This window comes from Gavia stellata, chromosome 7 (assembly GCF_030936135.1).
Source record: "Gavia stellata isolate bGavSte3 chromosome 7, bGavSte3.hap2, whole genome shotgun sequence".
NCBI lineage: Eukaryota > Metazoa > Chordata > Aves > Gaviiformes > Gaviidae > Gavia > Gavia stellata.
Genome location: NC_082600.1, coordinates 26,286,892 through 26,306,034, shown reverse-complemented (window position 1 = coordinate 26,306,034; position 19,143 = coordinate 26,286,892). Strand labels below are relative to the sequence as shown.

The 19,143-nt window shown below is 46.9% G+C and overlaps 1 protein-coding gene across 3 annotated transcripts in view; it reads left to right on the top strand.

The window, feature by feature from the left end:
• ESRRB (estrogen related receptor beta) overlaps window positions 1-18,804 on the top strand; it is a 42,070-nt gene extending 23,266 nt beyond the window's left edge. For 2 of the 3 annotated variants that reach the window (XM_059819571.1, XM_059819572.1), the window contains 4 exons: window positions 5,033-5,143; window positions 5,787-5,948; window positions 11,644-11,913; window positions 18,242-18,804. In XM_059819571.1, coding sequence (XP_059675554.1) covers window positions 5,033-5,143; window positions 5,787-5,948; window positions 11,644-11,913; window positions 18,242-18,486 — 788 coding nt within the window. In that variant the 3' untranslated portion in view covers window positions 18,487-18,804. Of the gene's footprint in view, window positions 1-5,032; window positions 5,144-5,756; window positions 5,949-11,643; window positions 11,914-18,241 lie in introns of all 3 variants that reach the window. The other variant, XM_059819573.1, reaches the window with a different exon arrangement.
• Window positions 18,805-19,143: the final 339 nt, after the last annotated feature.

Here is a 19,143-nt window from a genome sequence, read left to right as displayed (position 1 = left end):
GTATGTAAGCCCTCCCTTCGTTGCTGCTCTAGTGGCCCCTCCTTGCTGATACTGTCAAGAAGGGGGGTCCAGGAGTGCCTATGGTGGTGACAGTTTTGTAAGATGAGTGCCTTCTCTCCTGGCCAGTTGGGATCCATGTGAGAAATGGGTTTGTGCAGGAGCTGGAAGGCAACTGCTTTCTCTTGCTACTGTCCTGTTGTCAGGCTGTGGCACCAAATCCTATGTAAGAGTCTTCAGTACAGAGCAGCTGCATCTCGTAAGTGGCTGCTGCACCTTGCAGTTAAAGCTCAGGTGGCTGCACTTTTGGTGTGAAATCCACCCTTGGGATTATAGTGTATGTACCACTCAGCCTTGCTCCAGCCCTCTCTCATCTCCCTTCTCCTTACACTCTCTCACTTCCATTCATATCTCAGCTTACATCCTCCTCTGTTTCTTCTCTGCTCAGTGCTTTCCTTCATGCCACTTCTCTGAGCTCACTCACTGCACCTCCCCACTCCATTTTAATGTCCTTTAGTGTCCTTCTCAGACCTGCATTGTAACCAGCCTACCTATCTTAAAATCAACCACGAGGAAATCAAAGTAGAATAGCAGGCATTAACAAGCCACCTGAATGCCACAGCTCAGTACCAGGTCCTGATTTTTGGCCATGCCCTTTCCTTCCATCTAGACATGACACATTAGGCTGTCAGATCTTTGGGGAAGGGATTTTGCCATGATGCTTATGTCTGGAGCGTCACAGTCAGGGACTCAGGGGTTGAAATGTCTTCTGTTTGCTGTAGCACCTGCAGGTCGCTGCACTCAGCAACTGGCACTGGGATGCGCTACATAGGGGTCAGCCTGTTCACCAGCTCTGCAGCTGGGGTGATGACAACAGGGTAGAATAGTGGCTCTGCAAATGCTGATTGAAAACATTTGCCTCAAGGAGCATTGCACAGGATAGGGAACAAGATGAGGACAAACACTTGTTTTTGTGTTCCTCAAATTAACAAGCCAAAGTCCTTGAGCAAACAAGACCTCTGTCTGCTCAGTGAGGGAAGGAGGGATGGAGGGTAAATCTCTCTGCATCTCTCTTATCTTTTTTAATGCACTTAAGTCCTTTGTGTCCTTATAATCTGATTGAGGATCCCTAATACTGCTGCAGCCTGTGCAGCCATCCCTTTGCCAAGCACTGGAGGATGGCATGCTTCTCCTTGGAAGAAGGAAACAAGCTCCTTCCCTCATTTCCCCCCTACCGCTCCCAGTTCCCTCTTCCCGCTGCTTATCCAACTGCACCGCGAAAGCATGCTGGAGGACTGTGTGTTGCTTTCTCCTGGGCTGCGAATGGCATCTCCCTGCACCAATGACATCCTGCCCACTGACACGAGGGAATGGACCCCCCTGTGACCCTTCTTTTGCGAGGGTCCTGGGGAGCTGTGATTCAGGCCTGAAGTCCTGCAGCCTGTTCTGGATTCCTCCATAATCTTTGAACAGTGTATTCCTGACCCTTTTAATTTTCACACCTGGTTACTTGGTTTTCTGGCAGTTCCTGAAATTTGTGTCTCTTCCTCCTCTTGTGGCTTATAGGCAGGTGTCATTCATTCAGCAGAGCATGAAATAGAGGTCTTCTTTCTTAGGAAACTGGGGCACATTTATAAAGGGAAAGAAATCATGGATGGAGATGAAAGTTTCCTGCTTCATCCAGGACTTTATTAGTGCTGTTCCTCAGGGATCTCCCTAGATAATCTCAGGTTTGAGATTCCCTGGCTGCCCTTTCTGAAATCACTCTCTGGAACCTGTTGGGGCTCCCAGGAAGGAGTCTTGCCCAGGGGCTACCTGCTGCTGGGAATGGAGGTAAAAGAAGCAATGGGCAACATTTTCAGAAACACTACCATGTAATGGAGGAGAAAGGTGGTACTTATGCTTAGGGATGTCAGTGAATTCTCCACACGGAATCAGAAATAGAAAATGGGGCAGGGGAAGGAAATTACTCATTGTTATCCGAGTTCACCTGTTTGGCTTCATGTCTTTCTCTCCATCTTCAGTGTCTGCCATCCTCCCATAGCAGCCACTTACAGCAGCAGTTCCTTTGCTATGGAAAGCTCCAGGCCTGCTCATTCCTGCTTCTCCTGCTAAATGGGAGCAGCAGGACTCAAAATGAAGCGGCTATACAGCATTAATAGCATCATGCCTATGAGTCTCTGTCTCCACACACCATGGCTTATAGGTAATGCCACCTAGACCTCCATGTGGGTGTTGCTACTGCCAGAGAGATTTTGCAGTCAGACTGTGTAACTAAGTGCTGTTGGGCTGGTTGGTGTTGGTTATTCTTGCTGTTGGTACTGTCTGTCAGTCAAGCGGGTTTGGTTTAACTGGGGAACTACAGGCCTGTCAGCCTGACCTCGGTACCAGGCAAGATTATGGAGAGGTTCATCTTGAGGGCGCTCACAGGGCACGTGCAGGACAACCAAGGGATCAGGCCCAGCCAGCACGGGTTCATGAAAGGCAGGTCCTGCTTGACCAACCTGATCTCCTTCTATGACAAGGTGACCCGCCCAGTGGGTGAGGGAAAGGCTGTGGATGTTGTCTAGCTGGACTTTAGCAAAGCCTTTGACACTGTCTCCCATAGTATTCTCCTGGAGAAGCTGGCGACTCGTGGCTTAAACAGGTGCACTCTTTGCTGGGTTAAAAACTGGCTGGACGGCCGAGCCCAGAGAGTCATGGTGAATGGAGTTAAATCCAGTTGGCAGCTGATCACAAGTAGAGTCCCCCAGGGCTCAGGTTTGGGGACGGTCTTGTTTAATATATTTATCGATGATCTGGATGAAGGGATTGAGTGCTCCCTCAGCAAGTTTGCAGACAACACCAAGTTGGGCAGGACCATTGATCTGCTTGAGGGTAGGAAGGCTCTACAGAGGGATCTGGACAGGCTGGATCGATGGGCTGAGGCCAATTGTATGAGGTTCAACAAGGCCAAGTGCCGGGTCCTGCACTTGGGTCACAACAACCCCATGCAACGCTACAGGCTTGGGGACGAGTGGCTGGAAAGCTGCCCCGCAGAAAAGGACCTGGGGGTGTTGATCGACAGCCGGCTGAATATGAGCCAGCAGTGTGCCCAGGTGGCCAAGAAGGCCAACGGCATCGTGGCCTGTATCAGAAATAGTGTGGCCAGCAGCAGTAGGGAGGTGATTGTCCCTCTGTACGCAGCACTGGTGAGGCTGCACCTCAAATACTGTGTTCAGTTTTGGGCCCCTCACTACAAGAAGGACATTGAGGTGCTGGAGCGTGTCCAGAGAAGGGTGATGAAGCTGGTGAGGGGTCTGGAGCACAAGCCTTATGAGGAGCAGCTGAGGGAACTGGAGTTGTTCAGTCTGCAGAAGAGGAGGCTGAAGGGAGACCTTATCGCTCTCTACAATTACCTGAAAGGGGGTTGCAGAGAGGTGGGTGTTGGTCTCTTTTCCCAAGTGACTAGCGACAGGACAAGAGGAAATGGCCTCAAGTTGCGCCAGGATATTAGGAAAAATTTCTTTACTGAGAGAGTGGTGAAGCACTGGAACAGGCTGCCCAGGGAGGTGGTGGAGTCACCCTCACTAGAGGTGTTCAAGGAACGTGTGCACATGGCATTGCGGGACATGGTTTAGTGGGCATGGTGGTGTTGGGTTGATGGTTGGACTTGATGATCTTACAGGTCTTTTCCAACCTTAGTGATTCTGGGTGCTCTAGCTGTGAAAAGCATCACGATCTAGATGTTGTGGCAAGTAACAGTTTCATGTGGTGCAAGTGAGGCTGGTGTAAGCATTGCAGTAAAAGCTTTCTCTTTTCCATGACGTAGTAAGCAAATGTGGCATTGAAACGCACAGTGTAAGTGACAAATGTGTGCCTCTTTCTAGGGTAGAATATTTGTCAGCAGACTGCAGGTTTTTTCAGGTATACAAGTTGTTCAAAAAGCATCACTTCAAAACTGATTTGGAGTGTTTGCTTTTAGTTGTTTGTGTTTATGTAGCGGATTGATTGCAAAATATTAATGGCTCTATGTGATTAGTAAGTGTATCACATAATTGGTTCCTGTGATCAGACTAGATAAACTCATGTGTGTTTCTAAGGAAGTACTTGTATAGTTTAAATTCAAATTTTTATTCCATTTGAATGCTCCTACATTTACCTTTAAAGATTGCAATACCTGTTTGTCCGAGCAAGACTGAGTTACCCGAATTTCACAAGAACTGATTACCAGAGACCATATGGCTGGCCAGAAATAATTGACAACTGAAAGAATATCCATGGCTTTTTTCAGAATTTGCTTTTAACATTGTATTTTGTACTAATACCGCAGTTCAGCTGCTGTTCCTGGTCTATTGATGCTGCTATGGTTTTTGCATGGTGACAGTCACTGGGAAATGTTTTCAATGTGCTATTTGCAGTTTGATTCACTGTATTTTGAAAGAGCTGCAACAAATTCTTCAGTGTCTCTCTACTTCAGCTTTATCAATGCTTAATTGTAGTAGAGGTTGTTTCTATTTATTTGGGTCCTACTTCCATTAGTTGCCTTACTTGATGAAGGCTGAAACATCTTTTTTGAATTCATAGTTCATAATCTATTTGCTATTGGTCACTTTTTTCAAATAGAAACAGTGAGACGTCACAGAACATTTAACTTCTGATTTTTAAGAACAATCTCAAAGCTTATTTTTGTAACTGCAGGTTTGATTGACATTTAAAGTCTTTCTTTTTAAAAAAAGATCTTCTAGAGGGCATTGAGTTCTGAAGCTTTTCATTTGCCCATCAGATTGATGATGATTCAAGAGTTTGAATGGGTTAATTTCTGTCTTCATTGATGTTTTGAATAAAAGTAAAGCTCACAGCAGCATGGTTAGAGCTGCAAGCAGTCTAGCTGGTATTATTGGGATTGCTGGGTTCAGCTGAGATCTCAAATGTTTGGGAGAGGGAAGCTCCCTGGAGTGTGGGGAATGTCTTACTCAGCGAATTTTAGCATCTGCATGTCAAGGTTCCCTGTGGCACTAAGGAACCATGAGGATTTATCTTGTTTTACCTGCAGGTGTTCGTCTGGATCGAGTCCGTGGAGGCCGTCAGAAATACAAGAGGAGACTGGATTCTGAGAGTAGCACTTATCTGAGCCTACAGATCCCTCCCCCAGCTAAAAAGCCACGTACGTATTGGTCTTGAATTGTGGTCCTCTGAGCAACCACTAAGTTTCTTTTTATTGGTCTCCTAAAATGTACAGTGGAGCAGTTGTCACTTCGGATTCCCGTATCAGTCACCAGGACTAGGATTTTTTTCTTACGATCATAGGTAGATTAGGTATGCCTAAGGTACAGCCCAGGTACCGTATTCATTGTACCTAGGGTTAAATACCAGACCTTTCCTAGGAGATTATGTAAATCCATTTAGTGATATTCTGATCTTTTCCTGTATCGAAGCTATGTTAACAAAACTGGTCCCATGCTGATTACTCTCTTCCATACTACCCATAGTTTTCTAAACTTTTCCACATCCCACCAACTGATTATTTGTGCCTCCTCCTCCCCTTGTTGGACCTACCTGAGACAATGGCTGACAACCTTACAGTAGCTTCCTGCTTTTGTCATCCCTGTACAGAGCTGGTTTGGCATAGGCGGTTCACTACAGCTTGCATAGCTGCAGTGTGGTCTTCTCCTGTTGTGACCAAAACCATTTCTGAGGTCCTATGGGCTCTGTAGTCATGTCTTATCCCAGAAAGGTCCTTCTGGAAAGGGCTGTTATGACACCACATGTCATGAGAGATACAACAACTTCTCCTTTGAAATGTGCAGTGACTAAGATCGTCTCCCACTTGCTGGTGGCTGAGCCAGAGAAGATTTATGCCATGCCTGATCCAACCATGCCAGAGAGTGACATCAAAGCCCTGACAACCCTCTGTGACCTGGCAGACAGGGAACTGGTGGTGATCATTGGCTGGGCAAAGCACATCCCAGGTAAGCAGGGGGAATTACAAGGGTGTAAGCATGAACAGCAAAGGGAACTATTATTTATCACTTTCCTTATCAGTTTTGTCTTCAACAAGGATTTTTACATATAGTGATGGGTGGAAATTGCTGTCACAGAAAACTGCTTGTGGTGGGCTCTCATTGGTAACAAACTCCAATATAGCCTATGGTGTAGGTTCATAAATTGATGACCGTATGTGCGTGTGCCCTGGGATTATGCAGAAGGCTTTGTGATGAAATTATAAAGTTCTTGGTTGTACCTGGCATTGAGTGGCACAGCAAAAGCACTTGGGAAACAGCCCTTGGGATGGTATGGTGGACTTCAGTGATTTTGCATTGCATCAACATGACCTAGGTCTGTTGTGTTTATAGATGAATAAATGTTGTGGCAGTGACTGGACTTTACTGCTAATGACAAGGCAGGTACCCACCCTGTTTGTAGTGGGCATTCTTGCCCAGACTCAAGAAAGCTTTTGTCATACTGGATTCATCACAGAACAAGTCCCATTGGGATGGAGGGCATACTCACTATTGTCAGTGAATCTCCAGGCTTCTATGCTGTCAAATAATGAGGACAACTTACTGGCAATGTGACTGGCCTCAGAAGGCTCACTGACTATATCCAATGAGTGCCTGTACGATTGAGTGACATAGCAAGTGTCTCACACTTGCAGGTAGTACGGACCCAGGCTGAAGGAGCAGACATAGCCCTCAAGTGGGTTCTGGGACCAAAGATTTGGACTGGGAAGCTTCAGATGCTCACTATGAGGAGCTCACTACAGCTATAAACAGCACACTACAGCTATCTCCTGCTTCCTGTCCCCCCTCCTTGTGTCAGGAGAATATCTGAGACTCAGCCATAGGATCACAGGATTTAACCCATATTGCATGTTGTCTGTGTCTTCCACTGTATGGGTCTGTGTTCTCTTGTTTTGCTTCTTGGCTTTAAGTTCTTCCTTGTTCGGTGAGGCATTTTAGCATGAGTGATCAGACAGTTTAGTTCTCCCATGTATTCTGTTTCTCTTTGTAGCTCCTCTTTTGGCTTTTTTGGTAGCTGCTTCTCTTTTTTCAGAGGGAGTATTTCTCCTGTGACTCAAGGGTTAGTGGTTTCCTGGGCTATATGGAATATGGACTGTTATGTGGTGGGACTGTGAAGTCTGGAGAAATTTTTTCCAGACAGTGTTTCTGACTAGAGGCTCATCTCAGTGGTGCCCTTCTTACGTGAGATCTGCAGTATCTGCAGGGATTACACCCATCACTAGTGCTGGAATCCATCTGGGGCTGAGTCATCACAAGTGGGGTTACAGTGGCGATTAGGGAACTCAGCCTGGATTGCACTACTAACCCAATACTTGGGGTGTTAACAGGAATGGTTTTAATGCAATGCAATTAGCTGCTACGGCTGTCAAGTGAGGTGCCATTGTATATTCTCCTAACCTTGGCTATTTCTGTTCGCACAGGGTGCCCTGCTGTAGTTCCCTAGCTTGCAGCTGTGGGATGAGAGTGGGATGCTCAGCTCCGAGTTCCTACAGAGTTTTCCATCCTGCCATGGTGATATTATCCCAGAACAGGAGTATAGTAGAGATTACTCCCGCACTGTGAAAGGGACTCTTCCTCTCCTTTCTGAAAAGCAGGACATACCTGCCATCATCTCAATTTTCTCTGTGTATTTTCCTCTCTTATCAAAGGCCCTGCAATACAGTAACAGCCATCAGCCTGGCACAGTTCAGACCAGCAGCAGTATTATAACAGGACTGTGTGCATAGGAGAGAGCTCAGGGATTGTTACACAAGGGAGCAGTACCAAGAAACAAACATAATAAAAGGCAGTTCATAAAAATGGAACAAAATACCCTATAGTTCTGAAACAAGTATGAAACATACTGAGTTAGGCAGCAAGGGGGCAGAGCAGGGCAGGGCCAGGAGGCTGCCAGGTGTCTAGATTATCCATGCCCCGTATTTCTGCCTTCTAAGGATTTTGAGCAAAACAGGACATTGCTTCCTGTGTGCATGAACTCTTGGACAGAGAGGGATGGAGAAAGGAACAGAAGTCACATATTCCTGCTTCGTATTCGCACTGGAATTAGTAAAGAACAGTGTGATGTTAAAGTCATACCAACCCTTCAGGATCCCAGGTGTCAAGCACAAACTTCTACCCCACAGTGTTAGCAAATAAAATCAGTTAAGCTTAAAGACACTCTCCTATGATAACAAGAAAGCATGATTTAATGAGGTTTAGCAAATGTTATTAGCTCAATAGCTTTATTAGCCATTAGCTCAAAAGCCACGCTTAGCCAATGTGGAGTTGTGCCCTTCTGTGTGAAGCCCCATCCCCACTACTCACCCTCCCCCCTGTGCTAATTGTCTTTGAACAACATCTACCTTTTCTTCGTACCTTGATGCAGGGAGACAAGACTTCTCTGGACAGGTGACGATGAAGGCTCTCCCAGGGTAGCTGTTGTGCTGTTCTCACTAGGAAGACGATAGTACTAGCACAGAATGAAATATGGCAAATGGAGTGACAGCAGCTGTGTCTGGAGTGGCCTCAGATCCTATAATTACATCTCCCTTTATTACCTCTGCTAATGGCCCTTCAGGATGACAGAAATGATAATAAATTAACAGATTATGAACTCCACTTGCCACAAATTATGTGACTTTTTTTTTTTTTAATTCTGGGAGCTCCCACTGCCAAAACACTGAAATAAAAAAAAAAATCACCAAAAAAACCCCCACTGAATGTCTCATCAGCTATTGCAAATAAAGCAGCTTTTCTCAACCTGCACCTGGGAGGGAGGGCAATATACATGCAGCTCTGTGCTAGAGACAGAGGCTCCTCTTTTGGGAGCCTAGGGATGGCAGTGCAGCATTCAGCACCTTTCAGGAACAGACCTGAGAAAAGCAGCAAGAAAGAGATCACTAAGGGCAATTCCTGGGAGGCAGTGGAATTTCACGGCTAGAGGTTCTCCAGTGTTATAATAGCAAGCCTGTGATTTTGGCCAGGTGAAATTAGCATTTACCTCTCCTCCTACTGAAGGAAACAGGTCCCAGTTCTGTCAGACATTTCAAGTCCAGGCTTGGCACCGTAGCACTCCCTCCCTCCCACCTGCCTGGAGTCGTTGGCTCCCTGGGAGTGCTTCTGGCAAGGGGTTTTCCCAGGTGGGTAAGGCAATTGCAGCTGGCTCTTCTGTTCTCCTTGGCACAGGGGAAAGCATGGTCTCTCCTGTGCAATTCCCAACTGCCATAACTGCCTCTGGGAAAGAGTGATTAACAGAGATGCTGGATGTAGAGGCTACTGCTAGGGTGAAGTCAATTTTTCTACTTTATTCTCTAGCAGAAAAGTGTGAGCCATGTCTATCCTGGATCATCTACTCTACTACATGACTGTTTCTCAATCTTTAACAAATTTTGTTGGCAGACTGCAGTGAGGCAATGGCATAACCCCTTTTGTAATCCAGATGGGGAATGAAGATGCAGGAAGGCCATGTGACTGACCCAGAAACTCGACTTAAGGCAGCAGCCTAAATGCTGGGCTGTTCTCCATGGTCAGAGCTAGGAGAGGGGTGACCAAAGAAGAGATTCCAGGTGCTAGAGACTGTGACAGTTGCTGTGCACAGCACCATTACCCCTCTCTCAGGGCTCATCTCATCAGTTCCCGGTGCAGCAAGCAGACCTGGGGACACAGGATCCCAAGCCTTTGAGCTGCATCAGCCTGCACTTGGACTCAGTCAGGAGGGCTGCATTCAGGAGCAGCACGGTACTGACTGCAGGAGGTAAGGCACAGAAGGGTGAGGCAAAGGATAAGGCACCCCTGAAGTACTCACAGCCTAAGTGATGGGTGGGATTCACCAGGTACAGGACTACATGGAGCACAGGCTGTGCTGTATAGGAATCAATCTCACAGTCATGGAGCTGGATTTGCAGCTGTTCTCCCCAGTAGCCTGGACTCCTCTTTAGCTGTTCCCTCTGGCACTCCTCCCCAATGGTTTATTGATTCTTCCCTCCCACCCACTACTCCCCTCAGACCTTGCACACACAACACGTGACAGCTGATTGGTATCTGTTAATTAATGTGGCCTGGGGCCTCTTTTCTATTCAGTGGCCTGATAAGGGAAATTGGATGTCCAAGGGCTGCCAGGCCATTATCACCCCTTGCTTCCCCTGGCAACACAAACACAAAACATGGCGTAGTGATAAATAAATACCACTAACCCACCCTTCTGCCTTCCCTTCCCCAGCTGAGATAGTGCAGATAGAAAAAGAGAACCCACAGTCAGTCAATATAGCAATCATCAGCTCTTTTGTTAATTGTGAACTTGATAACAACAGAAATCAAATGATCGTCATGGTGGCTGGCTACCTAGGCCCCGATGCAGGACCAAGAACTGTGAGCAGGGAGGGCTGTGGGATAAAGGAGTCCTGATGAGCCTAGCACACAACCAGTGGGGCTGGGAGGCTCCTGCACAGCGGCTAATGAGCTCACAGGCCTTTTGGTGAGCCCTGACGCTTAATAAGTGTCTGGGGAGAAAACTGGCAGGGGAGGCTGGTGGAGCATTGCCCCCCCAGCTGAGGGGTGCCTGGGTGTCCTATTCTCTCACAACCCTGGGGACCTTTAGATGCAAGGACCTGCCAAAAAGCACAGTCCCTGCCTGTCAGTGGTGGGCAGGAGCTGCTTAGGTGGGACCAACACACTGTGCTTGGCATCCCTGTTTGTAATGGCTGTTGCACAGTGCCTGTCTCCCAGGATCTTTCATGGTCTAGCCTTCAAGGGTGCCTGGTAGAGAGGACATAACAGACACAGCTTTCCTTCCCATGCACTTTTTATTTTTCCCCTTGGGGCAGACAGTGCCTCTGTGTTTCAGCCTCGCCATTTTCTGAAGTGGGCTCTGGGGCTGTCAGGGGGGGTCTATCTCCAGATGGTGATTGCTCTTTCTGTATTTGAGGAGAATGACTTGATTCACTGCTGGGGGTTGCTGATTCCATCGCTGATGGGTTTGGCTGTGATTAGGTACTTGTATGGCACCATTAAAGGTGGTTTTGACACTGGGTAGGGTGTGAGGTGCAGAAAGCTGATGGTGTGGAGCTCAGGGAGTGATGAGGAATAGAAGAGGACTCTGTTCACAAATATATTCAGCTTTTGAATACATTTTGGTGCTCTGTTGTGGCAGGACCTTTTCTCATGTTGGCCAAAATAAGAATTTGTGGTATGCTTGTAATTCAGGCCTGTGTCATTCCTTCCTATCCCATCAGAAGCCCTCTTTTCCGCCATCTGGAGCTCTTCTCTGCTCTTTGGTCAGCTGAGGCAGACTAAACAGACTGCAATACAAAACTACAGAGGAACAGTGAGCAGGACGATGTGGTACAAAACAGTTGCTACTAAAAAAGAAGCAGAGATCATTGAAAAGAGGTTGCCATTAACCTTGGGTTGCCATAAATGTAGTCAGAGTATCAGGACTCCTGTTTGAGGCTGTGGGTGGGCATGGGAGCAAAGTGAAGGGTAAGATCCATGTGCGCTGATTGCCACAGAGACGAGGTCACTTTAGTAAGCTTTTTTTTTTTTTTTTTAAAGCAGCAGGCCAATGAGGGAGAGTGCTTGTGGTGAATCCCAGGGAAATTAAGGACCCCAGGCTCCTAGAAGCTTTGCTGCACACCCATTTGACCCTGCTTGTCTTTTGCTCTGTCAGGGTTCTCCAACCTCTCCCTTGGGGACCAGATGAGCCTCCTGCAGAGTGCCTGGATGGAAATCCTCATCCTGGGCATTGTGTACCGCTCCCTGCCATATGAGGACAAGCTCGTCTATGCTGAGGACTACATCATGGATGAAGAGCACTCTCGTCTGACGGGGCTGCTGGAGCTCTACCTGGCCATTCTACAACTGGTGCGCCGCTACAAGAAGCTCAAGGTGGAAAAGGAGGAGTTTGTCACACTTAAAGCTCTGGCCCTCGCCAACTCAGGTACAGCCCTAGCCCAGCCAGCCTCGCAATCAGGGAGTCAAGGCCTACCCTGTTATCTGGCCTGGGAGGAAACTAGATCCTACTGCCCGAGACTGTGTTCTGCCTGTGTCATGCAACATCCTCAAAGCTCCTTTCTGTCACAGAGCAGGACCTAAGCTGGAGAGCAGGGAGAAATGAGGCTTGCTGCTGCTAGAGCCCCAACTGTGCTCTGGCCCTGTATTAGGGAGTGGAGCCAGGCAGGGATGGGCTGTCTGCTGGTTTCTGGCAGTAAAAGAAAGGCTGTGGAGCCCCTCTCCACTAGCAATCTGACTCCAGTGCCGTGGGTTCAGAAAAAGGGATCTGAGCCATGCCTGCATCCACCTCAGTAGTGTTGGTCAGTTACAGAAAACAGGGAAACTCTGGTCCCAATTTCAAATCCCACATAAAGCTGTGGGATTGGGGCTGCCTGGTCCACAGACATTGAATCCCCCTTTAACTGGGAGACAGTGTGGATCTGGATGATCAAAAGTAAGACATGCTGGTGGAAGCCTGATGTTGCCTTTTCTGTTTCTTCTTGTGAAGAGGATGAGAAAGGCCATAGCCCTCAGCCCAATGCCTTCCATTTCAGTCTGGGGAGGACTGCAGCCCTCAATCCAGCAGGCTGTGGGAGACACAAGAGGTGCTGTGTGCTGCACTGATGTTGCACAAAAGCCAGACGTATTTGCTCATAAGTCCCTTCTGAAAGGGAAACTGCTAAAGCTACTGTGTGATGAGGGCTCCCTCTACATCCCTTGAGTCTCATTGTCTCACAGCAGATCTCCTTGCTGAACTGAATCGTACAGGTCACAGAATTCACCCTTGCAGCCCAGCAGTGAGCCCAATATCTGTGTTTGGCTAAAGCCGCCTTCCAGAAAGACACCCAGTGTGAAGATGAAGGGATTAAAACATCTTTTGTGTTAGTTGACTCTAATAATTAATCATTCTCTCAGTTTTTTTTTTAAAAAAAAGGCACTATATCTTTAATGTAAGTTTGCTTGAGTTCAACCCCCAGATACTGGTCTTTGTTGAGCTGTGTCCTGTGACACCAGGTCTTTTTACATCTGACAGCTTGACACAGTGAAGTTCCTGTTCCATAGTTGCATTCCTTGGCTATAGATATATTACTTCAAGTGTAAGCAAGTGGTCCAGAATGCTGTGAGGCTGCCCTATTCTCACCATTTTATACCATTCTGTTCCTCTTTGCCATCCATACTTCTTAGCAGCAGCAATTTAAAAGAAAAAAAGAAAAATTACTTACAGCTCATTGATAACAATGTTGAGTAGCATCTGGTTTTTTACTGATCCCTGTGGATTTCCACTAGAAGACTCCTCCTTAGGGATGATTCACCACTGATAGCTGCTTTGAGATCTGTCATCTAGCCAGTTACTAATCAATTGAAAGTGTGCTTTATTGATATTGCATAGTGCTAATTTTTTAATGAGAATGTCCTGTGGTGCTAAGCTAAGTGCCTTATAAAAGCCTAAGTCTATTATATCTATGCAGTTAACTTTATCAACCAAACTTGTAATCTCATCAGAGAATGAAATCAGGTTTGTTTGACAAGACCTCTATTCCAAAGTATCATGTTGACTGGCTGTAGTTGTAATGCCATCTTATAAGTCTTAATTGAACATAACTTTTTCCCCCCTCCTTTATTTTGCCTGGTTCACATGAGGCTAGCATGGAAATTATCGGATAAGACCTAGGAAAATATGTGCATCATTAGAACTTTTCCAGTCATCTTGAATTTCTCAAAAATACCAAGACTTGTTAATCATTAATCTGCCCTAGATAGATGGGCCTCAGCCAAAGCCAACTTATCCAGCTCTGCTGGTTTCTGTAAAGTTTGTCCCTAACAAATGTCTAACATCTTCTTGCATAAACAACAGACTAAGAAGTCTTCATCATCTTCATATAACAAAGGTACATAATGCTTCCTTTTTCTAAAAGGACAGAAATACTCATTGAGGCATTCTGTCTCCTCTGCACTGCTATTAATATTTTTATCATCTCCAGGTGAAAAGAGCCCCCCTACAAGTGGTCATTTTTCTTCTATTTCTTAAATATTTATAAAACTTCTTTATTGTACTTAGCCCTTCCCGTCATGGATTTTCCTCCGATGTCCTTCACTTCCCATATCGATTTTCTACACTTCGTAACTTCTGATTCATATAAATTGCTATCTAGTTCCCTTTTTCAATTTTTCATAGATTGCTTTTTTAGCTCTAATTGCTGCCTTCACTTTGCCACTGAACCAGGATGGGCAGATGGCCAAGGCTGGCCTTTCTCAATTGTGGGACAGTGGCTTTTGGTGATGTAATCAACTCTTGTTAAAGAACCTGCCTCCTGTCTACCAGGAAGGTCACAGGATTAAACAGGGAGAAGGGCTCCTCAGAGAGGCTGAAGTGCTAAGGTAGTGGTTGCGACAGGGTCACGGGATAAGTGCCACACCGGGACATTATCTGGCCCATGCTATAAGCAGAGACACTGCAGGGCCTGAGCCTTGGTGCTGTCAAGTTCCTTGCAGTGCAAGAGAAGCACTCGCTGCTGATGTTGCTCACGGTGCTGTCAGGACTAAGCCCAGGGTAAGCCTTATGGGACAGTCTGTATCAGGAGTGGAGAAACACTGAGCAAAGACAGAGCAGAACAACAAGCATTCATCAGCTGCTTTGGGGTTCTGCTTCCAGCTCTGTGGAGTAAAGAAACCAAGGTAAGGGTCAGGAAGCACAGGCCAAAGCATGTTCTCAGCTGGATGGGAAAAGCCATTCTGACTTCACTGGTTTCTCCTAGTGCAACTAGAAGTGCAGCTATGTAGGAGCATAATCCACAAAAATCCTGCTTTGTTATTCGTACTGAAACACATGAAGGTAAAGCACGAGATCTCATTTTTCATGTAATTAAAGCCTCTCACTACACACACATAAGGAAGCTAGAATACAGCAAGTGTATTTTTCTAATGTAACCTTCACATTCAACCTTCACATTCTTTTAATATAAGCTATTTTTCTTAGTGTATTTTTGACATGGAGTAAACTTGCAGAGCCTGCATGTATGTGCTAGCATGCAAACAGCTGATTCCTAAAATGGTAGGAATGCAGACTACATCTGGGCCAGGCCTCAGCTCCCTTGGATCAGAGAAAAGGTTTGAAGCTGAGCACTCTAGATTAGCACCTGTGTTGCCTAGACCTGCTTTTTGCCTTGCCTCCCATATACATTCCTGAATTTCCCCTATCCCTGCTGGGTGTAATTGCTCATGCAAGCCAGCTTCTAGGGACTTTCCTCTCTTCCCTCCAGCCCTGTGTATATTGACCCTTTGTTTCTAGGAATTAAAACAAATTAAAACAGAAGTGGGAGCTCACTCACTCTTCACTAGAGAAGCTGACAATAAGCCGACCTTGCCAGAGCTGTGGTTGATCTCTGAGTCCTCAGTGTAACGCACCAAGGACACACCTGCTGGGACTGGCAAAGATAATTCAAGTGAACTCTGTCTTTAGTAAGTGCATTTTAGAGAGCTGAGAAATTAATTATAATGCCCAGAGCAGCAGGCAAGTCCCAACAATATGATCACCCATTTTTTGATAGAGTAGGGGTGCTGTAGACTTAACTTGTTACCCTTCAGAGCCAGCAGCCCCTTCTTAGGCATTCCTAGGTTGTCTTTCCTCAGGAATACAAATTGATCAAGCTGCGTATTGAAGAGCCGTCCAAGTTAGCACATGTTCAGTTAAGGACATCCCAGATTAACCAAACCTTATTTCCCCTTTTTATCCCCAATGCATTTTAGTGCTGAGATGAGTGAACAAAGTCTGGATCTAGCAGAGGGATGTGTAGCAAATTCTGCACTAATGGGTCCTGTGAGATCCCTGCTCCTCCTGTTCCTGCCAGAAGCAGCAAGAAAAGAGTTAGGTGAGGAGGCAGTGGGCCTTGTCCATTCTCACACCTGCCCTGTACCCCTGCCAACAGTGCTGGAGAAGGATTCCTGACACAAAGCCTGACTTCTAGGACAGCTGACACTCAGGGACACGGTCAGGCAGTCTCCCTCCACCTCAGTGCTCTGACAGCTGTAAAAATTCATAGCTATTGATTTTGTAATTAACAGTTTATCAATGCCATTGACACCAGCTCACTGATGGATTGCAAGGAAATTAATCCTGCAATGTTATTTTATTTTTTGCAGTCAGCTGCCAATTTTGAGCTTCTTTCAGCAAAGACTGGGGGGGTGGGGCTGGCTTTGATCTTTATTTCCCCAATTCCTCTCCCTGTATATGTCTAGTTATTTAGTGCTGTTAAGTCCTGTCACCTTACAGAAGTCAGGTGGCAGAAGGGCACAGCTTTGGCATTCTGTCTGCTATGCAGCAGCATCAGTACCCAAAAAGAGAGCACCCACTTTGACCTGCAGCATGGCCTATTGCCCAGTGCTTCTAGCACCCGCTGGGATCTGCAAACTCTGATGGGCTGTGATTACTTCTCCCCCTTGTGCCCCTAGCCAGAAGGACATTAAACAGAAAGGCTGGAGGACATTTCTCTCCAAGCTCCAGCTCTTGATGCTTCCAGTCTCCAAAATGATCTCTGCGACTTGGCAGGAAACAGATCCCACTCACTTCTCCTGGATGGTGAATGGAAGTTTTCCAGAGGTGCTACCTGGCTCCAAAAAGTTGCCAGACTAACTTGGTAACATGCTTCTCCCTCCCTACTTTTCAGAATCAACCTCAGTGGCTAGCTCAGGTCACTGTGATGACCTACCTCCGAGCTTCTTTGCCTGGTCTCTTGGATACAAAAAGCAAATGCAGCAAGAACAATCCTTCCTCAGTAGGCTTCTTGAAAATACAGCCCTTTAATATCCTCTAATTAGTGCATATCTTCTAAACAGCTTCTTAAACAGCTTTCTTGCTAGACATAATATTTTCCCAACTGTTGTAATACTTTATAAATCATGCATCATAAATAGCATTTACTGTACATGCATCTTACGAAAATCAGTCTCTAATTTGTGTTGCGCTCTCCATAGAGGTGATGCATATTTCTAGAAAGATTTTGGTGCTTCAGCTAGCTTTCCTCCCCTTCACTGCTGTCACACTGAGGAACCCATGTCCTCACATTTGCGTTGTGTGTGTGCGGGCTGAGCCAGACCACTGCCACACTGCAAAGCCCAGCTGCAGTGGCAGACGGTGCAACTACATGTGTGCCTGGCGTAGTGTCCCTTTGCTGCTGCTCCTGGATTCATTGCCCTGTGGCAGGAATCTTTATCAATGGGTTCAGTATTGATTAAAAGTCTCTGAATGATGAAGACAAGGGAACAGCATCTCCAGCTCTATCAGGGTTATAAGAAAGAAGCAAGTATCAGCAAGATGAAAAGCAGAAAAACCTTCAGTAATGCTGTGCCTGGTTAGCTTCTCTAATCTAACCTCTGTGCTCTTTGGTGCTGCCTTCTGTCACCATGACTTACCCACAAGTTTAGCAGCCTGTGTTCAACTCAGGTTTCCCAGCTTGACCTGGACTGGGTCACTACCAGATCCTGGACTGGGTCACTACCAGCTACCTCTGCCTCAGAGACACACCAAGGAGCTGTGCTAGCCTCGCAAACCCTCCTAGCCCCTCCAGCAGCTTGTAGAAATCTAACCGGCAGCCTAAGGGAAGAGGCCTTGCAGGAGGTGCAGGTTTCCTTTACTGAAGCAGGAAGCTCCCTGAGCAGCTGCTGGCAGTCTCTGAAAACAGGGGCATACACACAAAGGAGGGGCTGGCAACACCCCTGGGCACACTGGTTGTGACCTACTGGGGCTTTTCTGTCTTGCTGACACCCTGAGCAGCTGCATGGCAATTAGGCAGCTTAGACAGATGAAGCGCTATAGCCGTGTTAATTATTCTTAATGAGATTGCTCCCAAGCGGCAGCACAGCAGCTGCTGCCCCTTGCAGGGTGACTCTCCCCATAAGGAGCATGGAGGGCAAGTGAATGTGCAAGTCACAAAGGCCCCCAGCTGATCCCTGCACAGCATTGGGGTGGCTGGGAAAATGGGCAGCACACAGGGCACTATGTGTCACCTACCACTGGCAAGCTTACTGTCCCTGCACTGCTGTCACAGTCTTACTGTCCCTTCACAGCAGCATCACCAACACCTGCCAGCAAGGTGGTTTTTTCCCCTTAAGAAACGAAACAAAACAACAACAACTACCCCCCCCCACTCCCCCAACCCCCCAAAAAAACCACAGGAAAGAAAGAAAAGGAAATAAAGCATCTTTAGCTTCAGGACCATAAAGGATTTCCTTCCTCATGTCTGACTTGTCTGTTTGCTGTCTTTTCTCCCTCCCCCCAGACTCCATGCACATAGAGGACATGGATGCAGTGCAGAAACTCCAGGACCTTCTTCACGAAGCCCTGCAGGACTACGAGCTGAGTCAGCGCAATGAGGAGCCCCGGCGAGCGGGCAAGCTGCTCCTGACCTTGCCCCTCCTGCGGCAGACGGCCGCCAAAGCTGTGCAGCACTTCTACAGCATCAAACTGCAGGGCAAGGTTCCCATGCATAAACTCTTCCTAGAAATGCTAGAGGCAAAGGTCTGACAGCCCCAGTGCCAGCCAACAGTGGCCGGGGAAAAAACTAGAAACAAAGATGCAGACAACGGAGCAATCCAAACAGCAGCAGCAGCCACCGCCGGCTTTTATCTCCAATCATTTATTATGGAAGAATTATTTAATGTCTATCTGTCGGCGTGACTGCAAAATCTTGTGTACAGGAGGGGGGAAACTCTTTTAATCAGTCACCTGTTTCTCTTTTTTTCATTTGTTTTCTCTGTGGGAAATACCAGAATATGCTCTCGTACTTGTTGAGGTGGTCATCGGGGCTCAGCCCCTCTGAGCAGTGATGCTCTCAGTGCTGTCCAGGCCGCCTGCTCCCCAGCTCCCTCCACCAGTGCTGGAGGGGGAGTGGGGACAGAAGCAGGAAGAGAGGAAGAACAGAGTCAATCTAAACTTTATCTGCTGGTGTTGTGAGGGGTCAGACAGAAAGGGAAGCAGCCAGGGTCCTTCGTTTTGTCACCTTTCTGACTCTAACCATAGAGCAGAAGCTCCTTTGGAGCAGAGTGCTGCTGGACCTCTCCTGATCAAAAGGGCTGCCTCCCAGGCTTCTCTGGCAACAGCTAACACTTGTACATACAGGCCCCACTTCTTACCGGGAAAGATGCTCCTAACTGTGTAAGATACTCTGCGACCTTGTACAGT